This window comes from Melitaea cinxia, chromosome 1, assembly GCF_905220565.1.
Source record: "Melitaea cinxia chromosome 1, ilMelCinx1.1, whole genome shotgun sequence".
Lineage (NCBI taxonomy): Eukaryota > Metazoa > Arthropoda > Insecta > Lepidoptera > Nymphalidae > Melitaea > Melitaea cinxia.
The window spans coordinates 12342800-12366276 of NC_059394.1; the positions used below are offsets into that span (position 1 = coordinate 12342800).

Genomic DNA, 23477 nt, shown 5'->3' on the forward strand with positions numbered 1-23477 from the left:
ACAGGTTAACTTTCTCAAAACTAACCAATATTATCTTTTGTTTAGGTGACGAGATCTTGTCTGTAAACAACGTTCCAACGCGTGGACTCAGCCACGCTGGTGCAATTTCGTTGTTTAAGCAAGTAAAAGAAGGAAAAATAGAATTGACGCTTTCAAGAAGAAGGTAATATCGAATCTTCTGTGAACTATATTTATTACATGTTATAATATATTTCTAAGCTTAAATGTTTTAATTCCAGAGCTCCTAGGTCAAGATCTGTAGAACCTCTTGGAAATTTTCGCAGTGACGGCAAGAGAGATTAATGCTAGATGAGCCAAAAGCCCCAAAGACAAATATGTTTTATCGAGTGCAATAACATTTAATATTTTACTTTATTTTAGGCCAAAGGCGAACAACATTTATATAAATATTTACTCGTAGAACTATTTTTAGATGTGTAAGTGTACGTGGTACTATACTATGATATGTAGTATATAAGGTTACGTGGTCGCTTCCACAATCTAAGTTCATACTCATGTTAATTAATTAAATGAATAGAACGTAAGTTAAAAAATCTATTTGTCAGCTTTATTAAAATATAATGTATATAACACGCAATTCTATATTCCTAACGTCTTAAACGTTATATATAGTGTGTCGATATCTAATGTTAAACGTTGTTAGTGTTTATAATGTGAATATCATAAGACTGTATGTAACATCAACTCAGTTCTAAACTCTTACGTTAAGTATATGTTATTATATTATAAAATCCCGTTAGGAATGCTAGATCTCGTTACTTGCTATAATTGTACGTACATATTTCATTAGGTGCTAAATAATAGTCGTACACATTAACTTATATCTCCAATACTACTTTAATTACTATAGAAAACTTGACTTTAATCATTACAATAAATAGACTGATATTTCGATTTTCTATAAACATTAATTTGTACCTATATTCACAACCAAAGTTTAGTAATAATGTGGATCTTATTTAAATAAATTTACACATTCTATTGCTGTGCAAGAAAATTCTGTTCAAATGTGTCAGCGAGTTTGCTCCGTCCATTGAAATCGTAGAGGGTCATCGGTCATTTCATTGGCAGATTGGCAGCCGGCGTATAAAACAAATTGTAAAAACGACAATTAAAACGATACAAATGAATCGATACCATCCAAGACGATCGAAATTAAATATTAAGAATATTCAACAACAGTATTGTTAAAAATTTAGTTTATAATACTTTGTAAATAATTTATTAAGATACCTCCCAATGCTTCCATGTTTTAAGTTGAAAATAAAACATTTATAAATATATATAGACTTTTATTTTACTTTAAATATTCTAAAAATTAAAATATTACAAAATAATGTATCTGACGAGAAAAGCACACTGCACTGCTCGAAAGCTCGTAACTGTATGTATTTACTTAATATCGCATAAAATGGCAACCCCTCTGAGAATCCAGTGATCGGGATTTTTGATAGTTGGCAGCCACAATGGTGTAATGAAAGTGAGATCCGTACGACGCGGTTTCTTGTAAACTGGACACTAGAAAACGCAAATTAATTTTTATACACAAATCTTTAACTCATTACACAGCATAAAAAGTAATCTAGATTAGGGCATATACATATCCCAGAATTTTTATTTATAAAAAGAAAAGCGCTATTCGTAATAGTAGAAAACTCAAAGTCTAAACAAGACATGCCATATTTCTTAATAGAACTATGTCGTATATATACAATTCTATCGTAATTTATTTAACACTAGCTGTGCCCGCGACTGCGTCCGCGTGAAATTTAACAAAAAAGTTATTCTTCATTCCACCGAGTTATAAAATAAATAAATTTCTAAAATAAAAGTAGCCTAAGTTACTCCTTATTACATCAGCTATCTGCCAGTGAAAGTCACGTCAAAATCGGTCTAGCCATTGCAGAGATTAGCCGGAACAAACAGACAGGCAGACAAAAATTGTAAAAAATCCCCTCGGTAAATTTTCATTATTTATCGTTGTGTCCATTTGTTATAAGTATTCTTTGACGGTTAGCAGGAAAGTGGACTGGAGTGTCCACTTATTTTAGTATATGTACCGTGTATCATCGTACATCCATATAGTTAAAAGTGGATATTTTAATATTACAAACAGGCACTGCCATTTTATTTATTTGTATAGATGCAAAGCTACACCATCCAAAAGTAACATAGGGTAAAAATATAAATTAAACTAAAGCATAGAATTTAGTAATAATATGCTTGAATATTTATCACATAAAAATCAGAGTAAAGAGAAAATGCCGAAAGAAGGTTTAACGTATAAGGTACCTGGTATAGCTTGGGATCCTTGGGAGCTGTGGAGTTGATGGCGTAGATGTGTACAACTGGCAACTGAGTATACAAGACTTTCAGTGTTGATTCCATTAGCCTCTGATTGCGTCGGTCCCAACCCGCGCCGTCCAAAAACAAACCATGAACGTACACTCCCTCCTAAATTAAATTATTAATAAATACAAATTAAGTATGGGATGGATTACTGTCATTTATTTTTCTTCAGAAATGTTATAAATGTTTTATTCCCCACTACCGCGACTAAGCTTACACAACATACAACTTAAAATCCTAGATAACGAAAAATATCGGTATGGTAGATACAATTATTTGTCATGTGCGGGAATCGAACCCATAACCGTAGCATCATCTCTCGTCACTCTTTACGTTTAGAGCGAATACAAAAACGATTTGTGTGGCATTTTGCGTTCTCCGAAGGAAAGACGAATAAAGTAACTTCTTACAGTAATAGACTTCAGTATTTTGGTCTACTATCATTAGAAAAACTTAGAGAACTATTAGACGCAATGTTTGTCCACAAAATTTTTAACAACAAAGTTGATTGTCCACATTTGTTACACTCTTTTAACCTCCGTGTTCCCAAACGTACCCCTAGGAGACCAATTACCCCTCTATACCCCCCTCTTAGAATAAGTGTTCTAGGTTCTAGTTCCCTTGTGTCACGAATCTCAAAATTTATAAACGGCTGTAGTGGTTTGGTTGACCTTCACGCTGATTTCATCTATTCCTATCGTAAAAATCTGTTAAAATATAATGTACAGTATTTGACAACGTTTTTGTAATTTTATTATTGTCTGGTACCATCAACGGACGACTTTTCTTTTTCTAGTTTTGAATATTTTTAGTTATTTAAATTTGCTGATTGTGTAATTTTTGTGTAATGTCTTTATTGTTATACATGTGGTGTTTACCTGTAAGTAGTTATTACATTTAATTTTGTAATATTTGTAATGAATTATTTTTAAGTTATATTAATGTAAATAACTGTAGGTAAACCTGTTAAATAAAAAAAAAACATTGAGCTGCTGTGATTTCGACTACACATCGACAAAATAAATATTTGCATTCGTTGTAATCGAGTTTCTTATCGATTCATAATATAATAAGCAAGTTTCGAGCAGATGGAGTTTTCCATTAAATAATAATTAAAAATTATTGTAAAGTCACGATTAAAAACGCTTCTAACATTTCCAATCGTGATTAACTTCGAAAGCTTATTTGAATAACATTTATTTCGATTTTATTTTATTAGTAACGTCTTTTTTCACATTTTGGTATGAATTATTATTATTTCTTTTTGCATGCCTATTAACGTCTTCTTTTGTATGTTTTAACGTTATCTGATTGATACTGCCAACGCAAACCAGCCTTTTTGTGCAATATACTTATTTTAACAAGGTATATTATGCAATAAAGATTTGGTAATAAAAAAAATTGAATAAGCAATGTTAATTAATATAATTACGCTTAACATCATATTTTTTTTTCAACGTGTTTAGCTACATGCATAATCATTTACCGCAGGTGGTGCCTTTATTTCATCATAAATGGATTTAGTGACGTCATTGTGCAGTGAAACCATGTCCAACGCCCATCCCTTATGAGCTCTAGTCACCTCTTGTCGCATAGCCGTTAAAAACCCTTTTAAATAATATTTCTGATTAATATAAAGGCACCTCAAACTTGTAGAGTCTACAGTTAGTCGAACAATTAATTTTAATTAATGCAGATAATATTAGAAGAGCAGAATGATAAAAACATACCCACTTACACAAAGGTCATGTTATAATAGGATACACTAATCCCACAAGTAGCAAACTTTTTACTTTACTTAAACTTTTTCAATTCGTTCAGATCTGTTTAAATCTCACATACACTAAATGTTAGATATAAAAATGAGTTTCCGCGTAATATACTCAAGTACTAAAGCAAGTTAATAATATAAAAACAAACAAGGGCATGGGATTAGTGAGCCTATGGAACCAAAATATTATTTATAAAAAAATAATTCAGAAAATGCAACCAAACCTACACATGTGTAACGATAAATGTTAAAATTAAAATCTAAGAAACGTTGTACATATTTTAATAGCACCTTGAGGATTAAAAAAGCCAGTCATCCAAAATGAGAACGGCCTGGCCTGGAAGCACCAGTTCGAGAACTGAATGTTCCGCTCCAAAAATTCCGTGAACCAGAAACCGAGCGTGGACGATGACCATGAACCTTTCTGCCAGATGCTCGGAACTTTCGCGTCGTATATGTTGTCGAGCGAATCTCTGAGCGCCTTTAATTTGCATGGGTTAATATGATCTTCGCTTTCGTAAAAGAATTTTAAGCAATGACCATTATAGTGGAATTAACATTTTAGATTATTATCAAAAATTTTAATGTAACAGCGTAATTTATGTACGCATAAAACTTCCGAACGACTCTATTGAAAATCATTATTTTTTTACGTGTGTACAATTGTAAGGACGAGGTTTATAAATAAAAATCAAATAATCAACATATTCACAAAAAAGGCGTTAAGAAGTTTAAGTAAGCTAGTATTAAATATAGATTAAAGTTTTTTCAAATGAAATTTCAGATTTATAAAAATTACCTCATTCATAATAATTGTACCGTCAATGGCGAGCAATAAATCTTTGAGAGTTGTTCGAACTAGCGATATTACTTTTTGCATTCTGTCAATTTCTTGTCGCAAAAATATAACCATCGAGTTCAGTATTCCATAGTATCTTAACCTGAAGAAATGAATTATTTTTTAAATTTTATAAACATGTTTGTTTTATTTATTAAATACTTATTAACTAAGCTCATAATAAATTATCCCTGATAATACATCTACAAAAAGAATATGTATGTGCAGAAGTAAAGCAAATTAAACTACGTCTTATTTAGTGCAATATCGCTTAATGCGAGTATACAATAAACAAACAAACATATCAATAAAAACTATGATTTATTGGCTACTGTTATTATTAATTACTATAATAAAATCTATTCTTATGTATCAAATGATGATTAGGAAATATTCCTCCTATTCTTAAAAATATATTTTATAAAGTCGGGTGTGACTCACAAATTTGTTACTGTTTATTTTGTTCTACAACAGCGAGAAAAATAAAATTATAAATGGAATGAAAGAATTCATCATTAGATAACCTTTCTTTGACTTCGTGAGGATCAAAATTGGGTGGTACTTTCTCTAACATTTCCAGACTTTGTCTGTAAACCGATGCTTCGCGCGTTTCTCCGCCTCCTGAACTCGACTCTTTCGGCTGAATTGAGAGTATGGTATCCAATAATTCCTGAGTTTTATTTCTCTGATAACTACAATTAACATATTAATTTCAGTATTGTCACTTTCATTAACTATTTAGTTGATTGATTGATTCAGCCTGTATTGTCCCACCAATGGGGAAAAGCCTTTCTCTTCTTGCAGAAGAAGTGCTGAATCTTAATCCACAACGCTGCGCCAATGCAACTATTTAGTTGATTGATTGATTCAGCCTGTATTGTCCCACCAATGGGGAAAAGCCTTTCTCTTCTTGCAGAAGAAGTGCTGAATCTTAATCCACAACGCTGCGCCAATGCGGATATTCCATATACATTACACATACGGATATTCCATATACATTACACATATGGAATTTCCTTATAACGTGTAACAATGGCTACAAGTGTCTACGATAATCGACAAATATTTATAAAAATATCTGCCCCGAGCGGGAATAGAATCACGATCGCCGGCGTTTTAGACGACTACATACATATAGTAACTTTATTAATCTTACGTAATATCGGCATTCGTATGTAAGCCGTAAGCTTGAGGAGGATCGACGGTTTTCATCTTCTCAATTTCTTCTATATATTCAGGTATATTCTTGAACTTCATTATGCCGTAGTTCTTGTAAAATTGGAAGTCCTCAGAGAACAATTGTTCAGTGAACCACACTTTACAAAACGTTGTTAACAAGCGATTGTCGTAATCGTCAGTGACCCGACCACCATATTGCACAGCCGAAACCATATATCTGGTAAAAAACGTTTTTTTTTTTGTTTTCTAAGAACAACTTCTTATTATTGATTTTTTTGTACCTACTACGTGCTACCTAACCGTTACTAGTATGTCGTATCCTATCTCTAAAAGTTATATGGAAGAAATCACTTCAGCGATAAGATCGCTTGTTCGCTTTGTTCGTCTTTTCTTGGTAAATTTCTGTTCCTATTGATATTTTGGTGTATAATAAAGAATATTATTATTATTATGAACTTCTACTCATAGTAGAAATCCCTTTTTGAACAATTATTATTAAATCGGTGTTCACAAAATACGAGGAAAAGAAAAGCGTTATTTTGTCATCCAATACTAAATAATTAATTTCATACACCGTATTCAAAGATTATGACTTCATAGCATTAGGCCGAGTAGATGGACAATTAATTGCATACTCTTACGCTTCTTTACGTAACATACGTATAAAGCTTTTCACTCAGGAGCTATAATCGTTTATTTCACCTCATATATCTAAGAGAATGACTTCATTTAGAATGAGGGATGAAGTAAACAACTACATATACCCAAACATATTTACGTAGGCCGTTCTTAATGATAACATAATACAAGTACCTAATTATAAAAAAAATACGAACCTGACGGTTGTCCAACTAACGGATTGTCCAGGTTCCAAAACATCCAAATGATTCTGAACAAACATACAAGACGCTAACCAATCCGCTGAATTGAACTCGTATGGAATATTCCATCCCAAAGGACCAAATTTACGTCTCTCTTGGACAACAGTGTGTAGGAATGATATCGTGTATATCAGAGGAAGATAGAATGGACTATCGCTATAATCCAAAAAGTCTTGACCCATCGAATCATACGTTCTCATTAAGCCAGCTTTTATGCCTAAAATAAAAACCATTCTTACTGCACTAAAACTAAACACTTTTGTCAAAGCTATCTTCTATATCTATAAATCTATATATCTATATATCTCTACAAATATATTAAATTGGAGTGTCTGTTTGTAATATTAAAATAACCGCTGTTTACTAAATTCATACACAGTACATATACTAAAATAACATTTTTTATAATTTTTGTCTGTCTGTCTATTTATTTTTTCTAATCTCTGAAACGGCTGGAACGATTTTGACGGGACTTTCACTAGCAGATATCTGATGTAATTAGGAACAACTCAGGCTACTTTTATTTTAGTTTTGATTTTTTATAACTGCGAACTCAATAACTATTTTGTAAAATTCCACGCGAACGAAGTCGGGGGCACAGCTAGTTTTGATATAAAATAGTTTTAATTTCTATACTAATACACACATTAAAAACTACTACAACTAGACTACGGCTACACAAGGTATAGAATGTCACAATAAATAATGCACATAGCATACCCGATGGGGGTTCACAAGTATATTTGATAGACATTTGTAATAATGTTATAGGAAATTTATCGTGAACTTCAGTTGTAATCCAAAGTCTAGAATAGAAAAAAAAATTAAATCATCTTCTGCGTACCCTATTATGCTGTAATAAATATTGTATTTAAAGTTTTACTGATATTGTTTGAAATTCCTTATTATATGGTTTCACAGTTTTCATTTCATTTTATTACGTAATTTATATATTGCTAGAAAGATATCACTTCTTTGCCATTCAGCTGCACTGCAGAACTGTATATAAAGCAAATACAGTTTCAGTGCGTCTGATACTATAATTGTATACAAGTGGACACCGGCAACTACATGGCTCTACCATTAAAGCATTTCTACTCTGTATAAGTATCATCCTACAGTATAAACTAAATGAATTATTATGAGCTAAAGCTATATAATGCTTTAGATTCCAAGCTAAAACTCAAAGGCAACTTAACATCATAACCCACATTCTCTACTGTCATTAATTTTAATTTTTAGTAATTATAAAGAATATTTAACGTCCTAACAATTTAACAAAAGTAACAAACATCATCACTGCATAAAGGGATAAAACTAGTGACTCTATAACTTTATTTAGTATTTTTTTATATTCTAAAATGGCGATTATACTGTGAAAAAAATATTTTAATCTGTTTGATATATTTCTTGTCATCCGTTTACAAAATTAAACACTTACCTAAATGTTTCGTGTACTTTTTCTGGATCCTTCTCCAACTCTCCGAACTGCTCCATCACTTCGACCATATATTCTAAACCAAGGTGGCAGTTTTGAAGCAACACCCACAATCCCTACATTTGACATAAAAGAAATAATCAGTATTATGATAAAAAATTACTTTAAGATTCTCTATATGGTTACCAGTTATTAATATTTGGTAACCAGATACTTATACCGCGTGACATTCACTTTCCCATATGTCCCGTTCGCATCTGTATTATATACCTAATGTGTGGTCTGCAACCTATTTCAATATTAAATTTCATTATAATACAGTGGTTTGTCGATTCAAGCGTAACGGATAAAAAAGACACTTATTTTTATATTCATTTTGTAAGCATAAACTACTATATACAAAATTAATAATATCTCATGAACGCAATTTTCCCAAATTATACGAAGAATTAATAATGCTAGTCTTTTATTTTATCCCTTATAATAGCTTACTCTCATAGTAGGTTTATATAACTGAACTATATAATTCTGTTCAAGGACGAAGGATACATGTACCTCTTTAAGAGCTCTATCAATCAGTTTTCTCGCATGGACCTCCTGTCCTTGGCCCATTGATATAGAGGAACAGAGACACTCCAACTTCTTTGCAGTTTGCTCAATAGATGGCGTTGGGTCCGAACCCATAGAGAGGAATCCAATGAGCGGTACCAGAGGACGCGATTCAATTACCATTTGCTGTATTTAATAATACGTACACAATTACAATAGAATTTGTGATACAAATTAAGTATGAATGATTAAAAAATTTATTCCTTTACAAAGAATAACTTTTAAGAATTAAATTATACCTCGTAATTCACGATAACGGCTTCAGAAAATTTCGATCCCATCGAATGTATGACATATTTCCTAGAAGATAATAATGTATGATAATAATAAATTAATTTTTCTGTGTGATATAGTACAAAATAAATACTATATTCGACAACTGAAAATAATTTGGTGCTATTAACTAGTTGTCGCGCTAGAATTATTGCGCGAATTATTTTTGAAAAAACACTGTTGTTTTAAAAAATATACCATATTTGAAATACGGCTTAACCTATACTTTTCTTAGAAAAAGATATTAATGTGAAAAATCTTACAAACTCTGTGCCAGCGCTCGATCAGGACACCACGACCTGACGACTAAAAGCTTTCTGAAGACATCTAAAGTCTGATATCCATCAGGTAATGGTTCATCTTCAGGAGCTTCTTTGTCAAACCTAAAAAAATACGGCGCAGCATTCATTTACAAAAGTATATATCTACGTGGTTTAAAAGTCATTTAAGGTACCAGAAATTGGCTGTTGAATTAACTGTCTCGGTAAATTTTGGTACATTGGTTGTGCGTATTTTCAGACCCTCAACTGAAGAACTAATCCTACTGCGATTGTGTATGACACGTTTAGTTTTCATTTCTGAATTACCATAACGTCTCCTTTATCATTTTTTGCCGTTGTTAACTATTTTTTTATACAAAGAACTTACCAATTCTTCCAACCCTTTTCATTGTTTGTTACTTGATCGAGTATATTTGTAAATTGTCTTAAGCTGGACAGTTGGACCAGATTCAGCCAAGACATATCAGTTATCCATTTAAATGGTTTTGGAGGGCAAGCATTCAAATCTAGCGCTGCACCTCCTGAAAAGTGTATTTTAAAATAAGTTAATTTTACACGAACGTATCTACGACTAATATAGTATTCTTTACAATAATAACATCTGACGTACCTTTTATAAACGTTTGAAATTCTTCATACGATATGTATTCTCTTTGTAGATCTATCTTAAGAGTAAGCAATAACGTAAACAGGTACTTATGTTTTTCATAAAAGCCTCGACTTATATACTTCCACACATCGTAAGTCTAAAAGTAAGGAAAAAGTTCTATCAAAGTTTACGTCTTGGAAAAAAATATAAAAGCATTGAAAATATGATATTTAAGACACAAACCAAATACTCAATGATGAAAGCAATTCTTTTAAACGTAATTGGGCTTGGCGGAGATCGTTCCATGGAAATATCGAATCTTTCCAAAAATTGCGCCAATGACGTCTGGTACATGTTGCACACAAGCGACATGTTGCAGATCAGGAAGTATAAAACTGAACCACGAGTCGCAACTGGACGGAACTCTTCACGTGCAATGTTAATTTTCTGTTCAGTTTCTTTTGCACCGTCTAACTTTTCCTTAACCTAAAGTAGTCGTTATTTATTTATTATAACCCACAACGAAGTACGGTTATGAATGCATCCGCATCAGCATTCACCCTGAAACATCCTACTGCTGGGTATAGGCCTCTTTCCCCATATAGGAGAGGGATCAGAGCCTTAATCCACCACGCTGCTCCACTGCGGGTTGGTGGATATGTTCCCTAATATGAGTAACGATCGCTATCAGGTATGTATGATACCACCAGGACGGCATAACACGCTCTGCAAGACGCGGTGGAGAGACCCACAAAGACAGACATCCAAATCGGAAAGAAATATTTGTACAAATACAAATATCCATCTCGAACGGGAATCGAACCCGCAAACAATCGGTGTTTTAGGCGACTACTCGCATCACTGTTATCGCATGTCGCATCGGTGTTATAAATATGCACAATAAGTATATTAGTAATTGTAGTCCTAAATTATACTTCACAAAAATATGTGACCGAATATAAAAAAAATTGATAGATGTCTGCCAAGTGAAGTCATCTGACTACGTTTGGTAAAATTACACAAACCATTTTTATAAGTCAATTATATATTATGTGTAACGCAGAACTAAAAATTGTGGCATATTTCTGCTGTCAACGTTGAACTAAATTATTGTAATTGTTATAATAATTATGATATGGAAATTTTGCTTAAAGCATTACATGTAAATTAAGTCATAGTGTAATAATTCCATTTATTTTCATAATCGTATGCACTGTTTATTTCTCATTTAAATATCTTTCACAAACTAACCGACCCAGCGAACTTTGTACCGTCATATTATTATCTTTTTTTTATAAATATATATTTTTTTTTTCTTTTACACAAATTGTTTAATTTGGTTTGTTTTACCTCAGTAGCTGTAGCTTTTGTGATGTTCAAAACTTGTATCAAAGACACGTCTTCTACTAATGATCCTTGTATGGTAGTCAGCTTGTGCAATAGGTTCTCTTCCAGCTCCTGCATTTTTCGCCGGTTGGCCGTCACATCCATTATCAACTGGGTTCGTTCCGCTTCCATCTCTGCTTTCTCCGTTAAAATTACACGTCCTAATAATTGATCTTCTAGACCTAAATTAGGAAACAATCATATCAGTAACATTGACTTTACTGTATCGAAAAAGAATGAGCATTATGGGAAAAAATATGATCACTTTTACGCTACTCTGCAGTCAAATTAGAGAAAACACGTTGCACGATTTGTTTGGAAATAACCAAGTATTGTTATTATTTTTATTATTTATTTTACTAGTCGCGAATAAGATGTATTTTGATAATAAATTTTAGCACTTCACAGTGCTAGTGCAGATTTTAACCTTTACTTAATCGAAGCCACGTGTTTCAAACTATAGGTAAAGTCTTAAATTATACATTTCCATGTATTTTTAAGATACAATTTATTGATGGTATATCTAATACATAAACTTCTCGTGTCGCGGTGTTTGTAGTTAAACTCCTCCGAAACGGCTTGACCGATTCTCATGAAATTTCGTGTGCATATTGGGTAGGTGTGAGAATCTTACAACATCTATTTTTCATCCCCCTAAATGTTTAGAGTAGTCCACCCCTATTTTTTTAATTTTTAGATAAATTATTTATTTGTTATTTTATTATGATTTGGCGTTGAAAAATACATACAGCCCTAAATTTTCACCCTTCTACCACCAACCCCTATATGTAAATAGCGTTTAGCGGCAAGACAACATTTGCCGAGTCAGCTAGTAATTTATATATTACTAGCGATCCGCCCCGCTTCACACGGTTACAAAAACTATCACTGTTCCTCTACTCTGCTATATTATGCATGTATTATGCATATAAACCTTCCTCTGAAATCACACCATTTACTAAAGAAAACCGCATCAAAATCCGTTGCGTAGTTTTAAAGATCTAAGCGTACAGACAGCGGGAAGCGACTTTGTTTTACACTATGTAATGATCATCACACAATGTACATTTATAAATCCTTTATTTATTTTTAGCTAAGAAATTTAAAAAGATAGAGCTTAGTTTAACTTAGCTAAGCCGCATTTAAAGGGCATAAACGAATACTATGACTATATTTCTTTTACAGACACTGTCTTGACATAAAGAACTTAAAAATATAATATTTATTTAATTTAATTTATTTGTAAAATATATAAAAATACTAGCTGACCCCGCAAACGTATATTTGCCATATATGTTATTAACCCGCTTAATCCCTCCCCCCTTATAACTTAGGGGTATTAAAAATAGATGTTGGCCGATTCTCAGACCTACCCGATATAACCCACAAAATTTTATTAAAATCGGTCGAGCCGTTTCGGAGGAGTTCAATGTTTAACACCATGACACGAGAATTTTATATATTAGAATAATCTTTAGGGTTTGCGAAATTTCTGCAACAAAACTTTAACTATAGCAAGACTATCGTCTCTAATCTCAATTTGCTTTAAAAGAAAGTACTTTTATCTTATTGAATTACCACATCTGTTTGTTCCGGCTTATCACTGAAACGGCTGCACCGATTTTGACGGGACTTTTACTGGCAGATAGCTGATGTGATAAAGAGTAACATAGACTACTTTTGTTTTATAAATTTATTTATTTTGTTACCCTGTGAACTGTACAATAATTATTTTTAAATTCCACGCGGACGAAGTCGCGGGCACAGCTGCTAGTTTAAAAATAAAACTAGTTGATTTGACACCACGGTTTTTAATTAATTTACCTTGCATGGTGACCGTAAAATCTATAATAGAAGTCCGAGCCGATATTTCCGGAGTGTAAGCAGGATTTGGTAGTTTTGTAGTTATATAAATTTTATGACCCGCAGTTACATCTATTTCTTTATCACCTAACTTCACCTACAAATATTAAAATGGTTATAATATTTATATTATATTTTTATTATGTAAGCCAAATTTGTATGAAAGTTATTGTATGAGTACTTTGTAAGAAGAACCAATTTTTATATAATTTTTCTCCAAAATATTATCCAAAGCTGGATCTAACTCTTCGGCAACGTCTTCAATCAACATTGGTCTACCGAGAGATACGCAGTCTTCAACGTGGTTTCTGAAAACAAAAATATGTTCATACTACTCTAAAAAATATATTAATTTATTTTTCTGATTACACATTTCCTTTTTGCTTTTTATTTAATATTTAATTTCACTATATAACTGAACTAATTGTAATACTGAAACTTAACAAACCAACCTAAAATATTTATGATTGAGTGTAGTGACGATGAGATCGTTAAACTTCTCCATGTTTTTAATCCAAATCTTTCCTTGCGTCTGTGGATCGATGAGTAATGGGAATCGAGAAGCCTTCGTCACAATAATACCGTTCTGTACTGACAACTCGTCTGTCGGCAATCCACATAAGTTCCAATCACCAACCTAATTCAGATTTTCTTATTAATGTAAGTAAATTAATTATAAAAATAATCATATAATCTAAATACTTATCATAGGTCTGAATCTCCATGTTAATACAAAAAATAATTGTGTTTGCTCGCAAACGAAAAAAAAACCGACTTCAATTACATCGACAAGTAATACAACGAAGATCGACGAAAAAATAGTCAAGCAACTACGCGTTATCAAAGATTACTCAAAAAGTAGTTATCAGATCTCGATAAAATTTATATGTGACCACATGATAAACATCAGCTTTCGATTAAATTAAAAATTATCAAAATCGGTATACCCAGTAGAGAGTGATTGCGAATTTTCGAGAGTTTCCCTCGATTTCTCTGGGATCCCATCATCAAATCCTGGTTTCCTTATCACGGTACCAAACTAGGAATATCCTCTTTCCAACAAAAAAAGAATTATCAAAATCGGTACATCCAGTAGAAAGTTATGCGGTATAATATAACGTAGGTCGACGAAAAAAGCGTCAAGTAAAAACGCATTATTAGATATAACTCGAAAAGTGGTTGTTAGATCTCAAATAAATTTAAATGGGACCAATTGGCACACACCACCTTTCGATTAAAACAAAATTTGTCGAAATCGGTCTACCCGGTCAAAAGTTCTGATGTAACATACATAAAAAAAAAATACAGTCGAATTGAGAACCTCCTCCTTTTTTGGAAGTCGGTTAAAAACTAAAATATTTTCTAAGTATCAACTTACACAGCTTTATATTAAACAAATTGATGATATTAAAAAAAATCGTAAGTCATGAGTATACCGTAGCAGCATCTGTCAGCTGATCAGTGATGCTCAAGTTCATAGAAACGGGTATTTTTCTTCTTAGTAACTCATGCAGCCAATTTTGTATTAAAAGTAATCTGAACTCTTGATTAAAGGGTCCAGTGTACGACAAAAATCTAAAACATTTTAAACAAAAAAAAAATTAAATTATTGCAATCTCAGAAACAAACAAAAGAGTCATGTTCAAGAAATAACAAAAATATAAATATATTTTCGATACAAAATTGATTTCAATGATTAAACTCCATGTTCTGAAATTTAAAGTATACTTAATACCCGTATATTATGAGTATTTGGTAAAATAAAAAATAAGAAAAAAATTTGCTTTAAGTCATCTGTCAATCCTTTTTCTTTTTCTAATCTAATAAAAATACGTACCCAGTAAGCAATAGAATATCACCAACAAGTCTCTCGATCTCGGATTTGAAAAGAGCAGATTGTTCTGTCCAGCGAATTCGTTCACCACTGAGACCGTTGATAAGCGCAGTTGCGGCGTCCATTTTCTGTTGACATTTAGCAGCGTCGTCTAGCACTGCTTGCTTCAATGACATCGCCTCTTCAAACTGACGCTGTACTTCACCTAGTTCTCGCTATCGATTAAAAATGTAATAACGTTCATTAATTTTGACATTAAGTATGTAAGCACTATTAACGAAGCTTTTCTTTCCACTAACCTCTTTTGCCTCCAATAATGCTTCAGCAGCTTCAAGTTCTCGTTTGGCTGCTTGATACTTGCCTTGCATCACAGCTAGATTAGCTTTTAATGGCAGCACATCTTTGTTTACCGAGTAAAATTGTGCCATAGCAATGGTCCATGATATCAAGCCAGCAACATTTCCGCAAGCTATCTTAGCCGCTTCAAACGTATATTGACTAAAAAACGTATTATTCATTATTTTTTACACTATATTAAAACCATAAACTATGCGGATACACAAAATACCTGAAACTAAAATAAGGCTGCAATAAATCTACCATTTCCGCATTAATTTCATCTTTAGGATAAAATTTTAAATTATTCAAAAATCTCGCATCTGCCATGACCTACGACAAGAAAAAAAGAAAATTTTTAATAACATTTCTAGATAAAAAAAAACTCATGACTATATTTTAAAACATACTTTCAAAGACTCAGCCCAAGACGCAGTAAGAAATTGTTTTTCTGGATCAGGTCTGATTGGGTCAATGCGCTTCCTAAATAGAAGTATGACAGCATCCATGATCAATGTGATAAGGTACGGTGGCTTGCCCAATTTTCGAACCGTCGCAATATCTGCTGCATTAATTGTCTGAAATTGCACATATAATAGTTTAAAAGTAGAGTATTGATTGTGTAACATAACTGATTAAACAAATAATTGACGACGCGTTAGCGCAGCGGTCACAGCACTGGCTTATAAGCTTATGGCTGTCGCGCTAGCGGTTACGGGTTCGATCCCCGTACATGGAGGGCGTTGAGTGTAAGATGTTTATTTTTTATGAAATATTTGTAATTATTTGATACGATACCAGTAACGCTGCTTCAGCAGCATCCAGAGCTGGCTTAGCGGCTGCGAGTTTTTCTTCAGCAACAGCAGTTTCTGCAGCAATTACACTCACGAGTTTCACGGCACGGTCTTTCACCGCCAATACCTCAGCTTTAACTACCTCAGCCGCAGCTGCCGATTCTGCTACAGCAGCCAGTACCTAATAAAGTTTTATTTATTTTCATATATATTTCAGATTTTTTTTTTTTCATTTTCATCCAAAATGTTAAAATTATGGTCATTTAATAAAATGCAATGTATTACTTCTTCCGCTTTAGCCGTTGCTTCCTTTATTTCTAATTCTTTGACTTCTAGCTCTTTCTTAAGCTCATCGACACTCGCTGCCGCTTCAACCAATTTGTCCAATCCCGTTGTCATTCTTAAAAATAATATAACCAAAAACAAGTGATGTGATTTAATATCAAAATTTAATATATGTAATTAAACTTTTCGTTTTTTTTTATGTGTATGTGAAATATATCTACTTGTCTAACTTTCCATAAATTTGGAATTTATAACAGAGTTGATTACGCTGGATCGATAAAAAAAAGGAAAAGGCACCTAGTCGATGTTTTAAAAAAAATATTTAAGAATAAAAGCTTAATTAAATATCCGTGTTATTCGTACCGGAAGTTGACGAAATCGAACTAAAATTATAAAAAGGTACATATATCGTAGTCAAAGCACGGGCAAAAAAAAATAATTTTCAAAAACTTCATACATTTTTTCATTTTTTCACGAAAAAAAACCACTGTTACCGATGGCGCTATGGAGATATTTGTGATTAACTTTTGACGTTTCAGTAGTGCTCTGTGAACTGCTGTTAAACTAAGTACACAAAAATGTCGAATTTAGTATTAATTTGACTAAAATCGTAAATTGTTAAACCAAATGACATAATTTTTTCATTACAAATTATAAAATGAAAACAGAAATTATTCGCCATTGACTTTTCAACATGAAAATTAGCCATAAAAAATAAATAGATGTACTGCGGATTTGTCTTTACATACATCCTTAAAACTATTCGTATATAATATTTTATAATACGTATCAAATATTATCAAAATGAATATTTTGTAAACAAACCTTCGAGCTAATTCAGCTATCTGCATGTGCTTCTCCTTATATAACACTTTATACCCTTCGAGGAAGGATAGATAAGACTTAGGAGTGACGTGTGTCTGCCTTCTAAACTTTTCATAATACATTGTGCATGTATCAGCAACGTTATCTTGTACCATTCCCATTATCTCTATCAACTGAGTTTTCGTTTCAGTAGAACACACCACCTTCATTATACAAAATATTAACTTTTTTATAATAATAATAATAATAGTGATAATAATAATAATAATAATCATCATTTATTTCAGAAATAAATCCATATTCAAAATTAAATTAAATTAAATTATGTGTTAGTAACAAATACCCTTAAAATAAAATAAAACAAAAAGAGGGTTAGCAACTATTACATTCTATAACTTAAATAAAATTAAAATTTGTGGCTTCCGTTGAGACTCACGTGCTAAAAATTTTTTGCTGATTTATGCCAATGCTTCAATAATTAAATTATATTTAAAGAGTAAATGGATCTTAAAGTACAAAAACTACGAAAAGTAATGAATACATTCATTACTTAATTAATATTTTATTTTGTATGTATTTAAAACAAAAAATTAACTAACATTAAAATCCCAAAGGAAATGATGCGCTACTTCGATCAACGCCTCTCTGGGCCATTTTTGAAACCAATCCATTGTTGATCCAGATATTAGACCTGGGAATTTTAATGCTCTACTTCGGAATTTCTCGCCGACCTACGTTAAGTAATTATAATTATTATGATTTTTTTTATAAAATTGAAAAAGAAACTTAAAAACAATCGTATAACCGGCGAGAAGCATAAAACAACGTGCAGATTTGCTCTTGAGCGCATGATAAAGTACTCATATAATACATCGGGAACCGGAATTCGTTTTGGAGCGTATTTCTTCATTATCGGCATTAGTTCATTAAGTATTTCATCTATAAAGAACACCATACTGTATTGATAAGTGATTACAGTTTACATATCATCACATATTAGTTCATTTTCAAATAAATATTTTTTTTTTCGGAAGCTTTTTTATCGAAGAAAATATAAAGTATCACTTCACGGCTTACAAAATGGAGCAGAAAATTAAAATACCAATTAGACGATTTATAGCTTTAATTTTTTTTAGCTTTTACGATAAAACTTTCACGTTTTCTTATTAAATAAAAAAAAATCTTATATTTATAAAAAGATGATCTATATACCCAATTCATCCTTTGGGAAAAGGTTAGCAATTTCACCAGAACTCAAAATATTATTCAGAAATTCAAGAAATTGTTCATCTTTAATATCATTGTCCGTAAATATGAACGAAACACCTTGTCCCTGAAGACCAGCCATTCGGTACAAAATTTTTATGTCGTCCATAAAATTATTCACGTTATACGCCCTTTAACAAAAGCAATAAACGCTCGAAATAAGGGCTATATAGCAACCATTATTTTAGCTTCAACGTTATAATATTAGATAATATGATTTAATGAAAGCATAAAACTTGAATGTAAATATAAATGTTAATAAAATGTCTTATTCACTTTACATTTTAATGTAAAATAATATATGAAACTCACCTCGTTAATGTTATTTGATAAAATGAGAAATTTGCAATAAACGTTGCCAACTTAGTTAAACTTTGTTTACCAGAGCCTCCGACGCCTACGAGCAAAGCATTTCCACTGAAATATATGTATATAAAATTATTATCACGAGAAACATCACTGTCACCTAATCGAAATTTAAGTACAAAATATCTCACCGTGCTGTATTGATAATTCTCGATATTATAAATAAGTGGACCATCGCATCATGGAAGAACACCAAATCTAAATGAGCTCCTCTAATTTGCTCATTGAATTGATCTTGGAATTGACCTAGTTTCGTTAGCACGAACTCCCAACTAAAATATTGTTTATTGTTGAAGAAATCGCCCATAACACATTATTTTAGTTTCCACGACACATTTAACTAGATAACCTGACGAACTTTGTATATATGATTTCAAGATCTAAAACTTCTCTTCCATGCAGAAGTTTATGAGTAAATAGGGTTGTAGCAGAGACTACAGAACAATTAATAATTAAAATAATTCCAATTTAATAACACAAAGGACTATATTTAGCGAACTAACGAAGGAAGTTCCTCGTATATTTTAGGTGCATCAGTGCTAAAGTCTTCCTCTTCGTCTCCCGTAGGATCGACCGGTTCTCTCAAGAAATTAACGAAGTACGTCTCCTCTTCGGGAAATTCGTTAATCACATCCGACAATTCTTGGGTAGCAGTTTTCCAAAAGTTGGCCACAAACCAATCTTTATCGTCGAATGTCGTGAACCTGTATTATTATTTACAGTTTATTTTTAAACCTAATCTTTCCTAAACATTGTCTGTCAAAAACAATAAAGATATAGTCAATAAACAAAAAAAGTATTAGTCACTCACTCCATTGTCAAACATAAAATTTAACTTAAACGGACACCAACAATCGCGTGATAAATGCGCGTATATTGCAAATTTCTAAATATTATCATTATCTACTATACCTATCTGAAATGACTCTCAAACACTCGTGGAACCACAACTTAAGTGCAGTTTTGATAGATTGCAATTCTTCTCGCTTGATAGTGAGAATACCTTCCCAAATTCGAGACAAATCCCTGAGATTAAACACGTAGTGAAACTTCGCCGGTGTTGGTAACATTTTAATCTGAGTAGTTTTATACAATATTACGATTAATAATAACTGAAATCAATTTCTATATATAGAATAAAAATAATTTTATTCAACTTACTTTTGTCTGTTGCCATATTATTCGCGTAACGGGAACCAACCTTGGCATGAAATCGACTATCTTTTTATCAAATCGCGTCTTGCAAAAGTAACCAGCACTTATGGTTTCTATAAATATTCGAAATTCAGTTATAAGTCAGTAGTAATATTATTTTCCAAAGTCAAAATCGAACAAGCTTACCAAATATTTTATCCATTGAAACAGTACTTGGCAAAGTGCAATTAAATATATTAAATTGGCGTTTCAACCGTGGTGGAATGTCGTTTCGCCCACCACCTGAGATCAAATTAGATTTTATCGGAAAACTATTCCTAATCTGATCCACACTAATTAAATGTGATTAAAAAAAGATAATAATAAAAGAGAAATTTTGAGCAATCTATTAAAAAAAATACCACTTATAAAACTGAATATCTTTATCAGCCACCTAAATATTTAAATACTATGTTATAGCGTAATGGATAAGTAATGCAATACCACTAAAATTATGTTAGAGTTTTATGGTGATTCGTTATGGTTACTGGAAATGAATAAGTAAAATCTGCACCATTTACATTTTATACTGTAAAAACCGCCCGTTTTTTATTAAAATCGATCTTAACCAATATGCTTTGTTGGTTATTGTGTATTTGAAAAACAACTTTGTAGTAAAATACTTAAACATTTCATTTTCAACTTTAACTAACCAGGATGAATCATTGCTCCAAACATTTGTATGTCAGCAATTATAATAAAATCTCCAGGTTTATCTAAAGAGTAAAATCCTCCACATTCCATCATTTGACGCACTATTTCATTAGTAACCTATAAAAGACACATTTCCAATAAAAATCAAATGAAAATACTGATTTGATTAAATATTTCTTTCTGTATTCTTGGCTTAATACGTTTCTTTTATTGTTTTTTTTTTAATGAAAACTTTACGTAATTATTAATCAATAAATAATTATTTGTACCTGGTCACCCCATTCGTTGACGACAGGCATGTTGATGTCATCTACAAAGACTGTCATGGACCTTCCGCTTGGTGGTCCATAGGTCATTCCCACTCTTTTTTCAACATAAGACTCAATTATCCGCTAGGACAAAATAAATTTGAGCTCAAACATGTTTAATAAAAGCTTATTAGAATATATATCTACAGGTAGCTTCAACGTCAATCTTGGGCCCGTTTTCAGAATTGTGTAATACTCTCTCTTATAGCACCAATTTTTAATGTAAATTATCACATACGAAATTAATACTACTGAATCTCGGGATTTAACTCACGCAATTCTGACAATAGCTATTATTTTGTTTCAGTAGTATTAACATAAAAAAGCGACAATCCATGCACACATCTATCTCCACAAAGCTCCATATATTAGCGGAAAAAATAAGATAACGTATCATTTCCATGGATCATAAATATTTACCTGGAACATGTTTGGAGTGGTAGCAGATGAGAAGTTTATCATCTTATACAGTTTGACTTCACTATCATATTTCGACATGTAACTCTTAAGCATTACAGTTTTAGCGGTTCCTTGCTCACCAATTAATAGAACTGCTTTATTTTGTTTAGCAATCGTATCAATTAGGAATGATATACAAACATTATCAATATTAGGAACCAATATAGAAGCATATTCAGGTACGGTATCTGGTGGGTAATAGAAGTCTTCTACGCTTTCAGACCTAAAAGTTTCACGTCTATTGAAAATAGTTTTAAATAATCTTGGATATGATTAACTCAATAGCTTCTTTGTTATTTAGCCCTAATAAGTAGGTAAAGGTAAATATTAATTTATACATAAAAAACAAATCACCAGTGTTGCCATTGGCCGACTTCGTTGACCATATATTCGAAAGGCATAACCCACTCCTTGGATCGAGCCCCGGGCCAATCCATACGAACTGGCAGTTTTGTCATAAATTCGGCCATACGGAAACGGGCGTCTAATTCTAACGCTGTTCCCAGTGACCACATCATTGAAAACACAAATAATCTTTCCAAATGGCGATCAGTGTGTAGTTCTATTGTAAAATAAGTATATTAAAATTATTTATATTTAAACAAAGGTCATTTAAATGAAAAGTTATTCAGTCTGTAACTTACTGCCACCAGGAATTTCTATTTGCAATAATCCCATTAGAACGTCAATACATTGCCTGAAAAATTAAAACTCATGAACTTCGATAGTTTTTTTTACCTTAAAAATAAAATAATGAAGAATCAAACCTAATGTAAATAGCCTCTAGCAACTTCATCTTAGCGGGTAGTTTTTGTTGTACAAAAGAATGGACATCATCATACACTTTATTAAAAGCAGTTCTAAATACGTCTGCTTCTTTTTGCGGTCTTGTTTTAAGCCATCCCTTAAAAATAAAATAAAATTCGCATTTTTATAAATTAAAATATAATTTAAAATTAGACAAAAATCCGTGATAACCTGTTAACGAATTTTCATTTGAAGCCTTGTATGGATTTATTACGTCTCTGAGCCGAATTAATTCTACTAATTAAATATTATATATTATATTATTTAATTTGAAATCATAACTTTACTAACTTCTAAGATCGGCTGCCACTTTAATACGGAAGAAGATAAGAAGACCATGCCCATTCGACTGACAGTCGCAGGCGAGGCGTTGTCGACGTTGTCAGGCTCAAATACTAGCTTACTATTTTGGGCCATTGAAATACGATCGCCATTTGCTAATGTTAATGTTTTATTGTCATCTAATACAGAATTTAAATTTTCAATCCACACAGCATCTACTGGGCCATCTGTTGAATTATTTATTAAATTTTATCAAAATTTAAATTAAGACTATAACATATTAAAAATATATAATTTAGTACAAAGTAAACAGTTCCTTGTATTATTTAAAAGTACTGTGAGTAAACTACAAAAAGAACAAATAATGAGATTGTATGTCTTACCTAAAACAATCCAAGTGGTATCTGATTTCTTGACTTTCAAAGCTCTTCGCCATAAAGTAGAAAATATACCATCCGTCCAATCGTTGGTCGCAACATCTAATCGGCCAAACATTTGTGGAGCTGTGATAGCCTAAACACATGACAAGTTTTTTTTTATTGTTAAAACAAAAGAAATTGAAAAGTAAAAGTATAATTTTCCTAAAAAC

The 23477-nt window shown here is 31.9% G+C and overlaps 2 protein-coding genes across 2 annotated transcripts in view; one reads left to right on the top strand and one right to left on the bottom strand.

The window, feature by feature from the left end:
• Window positions 1–1304, top strand: part of LOC123656996 — a 38323-nt gene extending 37019 nt beyond the window's left edge. The window contains exons 6-7 of the mRNA XM_045592603.1: window positions 46–163; window positions 240–1304. Of these exons, the coding sequence (XP_045448559.1) occupies window positions 46–163; window positions 240–303 (182 nt within the window). The 3' untranslated portion in view covers window positions 304–1304. The remainder of the gene's footprint in view (window positions 1–45; window positions 164–239) is intronic.
• Window positions 1297–23477, bottom strand: part of LOC123656984 (dynein axonemal heavy chain 8) — a 41752-nt gene continuing 19571 nt past the window's right edge. The window contains exons 47-91 of the mRNA XM_045592594.1: window positions 23272–23401; window positions 22898–23115; window positions 22567–22703; window positions 22444–22496; window positions 22154–22361; window positions 21761–22022; window positions 21302–21424; window positions 21032–21149; window positions 20526–20621; window positions 20346–20452; window positions 20097–20260; window positions 19688–19888; window positions 19316–19456; window positions 19131–19235; window positions 18765–18949; window positions 18358–18491; window positions 18152–18283; window positions 17553–17755; window positions 16728–16842; window positions 16447–16623; window positions 16059–16226; window positions 15881–15981; window positions 15612–15810; window positions 15316–15527; window positions 14915–15053; window positions 13931–14115; window positions 13660–13786; window positions 13440–13575; window positions 11580–11797; window positions 10473–10715; window positions 10251–10386; window positions 10008–10161; window positions 9623–9742; window positions 9326–9386; window positions 9033–9212; window positions 8481–8593; window positions 7760–7845; window positions 6995–7256; window positions 6136–6375; window positions 5504–5671; window positions 4941–5082; window positions 4433–4622; window positions 3857–3978; window positions 2314–2475; window positions 1297–1539 (exon numbers count right to left, since the gene is read on the bottom strand). Coding sequence (XP_045448550.1) covers window positions 1414–1539; window positions 2314–2475; window positions 3857–3978; window positions 4433–4622; window positions 4941–5082; window positions 5504–5671; window positions 6136–6375; window positions 6995–7256; window positions 7760–7845; window positions 8481–8593; window positions 9033–9212; window positions 9326–9386; window positions 9623–9742; window positions 10008–10161; window positions 10251–10386; window positions 10473–10715; window positions 11580–11797; window positions 13440–13575; window positions 13660–13786; window positions 13931–14115; window positions 14915–15053; window positions 15316–15527; window positions 15612–15810; window positions 15881–15981; window positions 16059–16226; window positions 16447–16623; window positions 16728–16842; window positions 17553–17755; window positions 18152–18283; window positions 18358–18491; window positions 18765–18949; window positions 19131–19235; window positions 19316–19456; window positions 19688–19888; window positions 20097–20260; window positions 20346–20452; window positions 20526–20621; window positions 21032–21149; window positions 21302–21424; window positions 21761–22022; window positions 22154–22361; window positions 22444–22496; window positions 22567–22703; window positions 22898–23115; window positions 23272–23401 — 6999 coding nt within the window. The 3' untranslated portion in view covers window positions 1297–1413. The remainder of the gene's footprint in view (window positions 1540–2313; window positions 2476–3856; window positions 3979–4432; window positions 4623–4940; window positions 5083–5503; window positions 5672–6135; window positions 6376–6994; window positions 7257–7759; window positions 7846–8480; window positions 8594–9032; window positions 9213–9325; window positions 9387–9622; window positions 9743–10007; window positions 10162–10250; window positions 10387–10472; window positions 10716–11579; window positions 11798–13439; window positions 13576–13659; window positions 13787–13930; window positions 14116–14914; window positions 15054–15315; window positions 15528–15611; window positions 15811–15880; window positions 15982–16058; window positions 16227–16446; window positions 16624–16727; window positions 16843–17552; window positions 17756–18151; window positions 18284–18357; window positions 18492–18764; window positions 18950–19130; window positions 19236–19315; window positions 19457–19687; window positions 19889–20096; window positions 20261–20345; window positions 20453–20525; window positions 20622–21031; window positions 21150–21301; window positions 21425–21760; window positions 22023–22153; window positions 22362–22443; window positions 22497–22566; window positions 22704–22897; window positions 23116–23271; window positions 23402–23477) is intronic.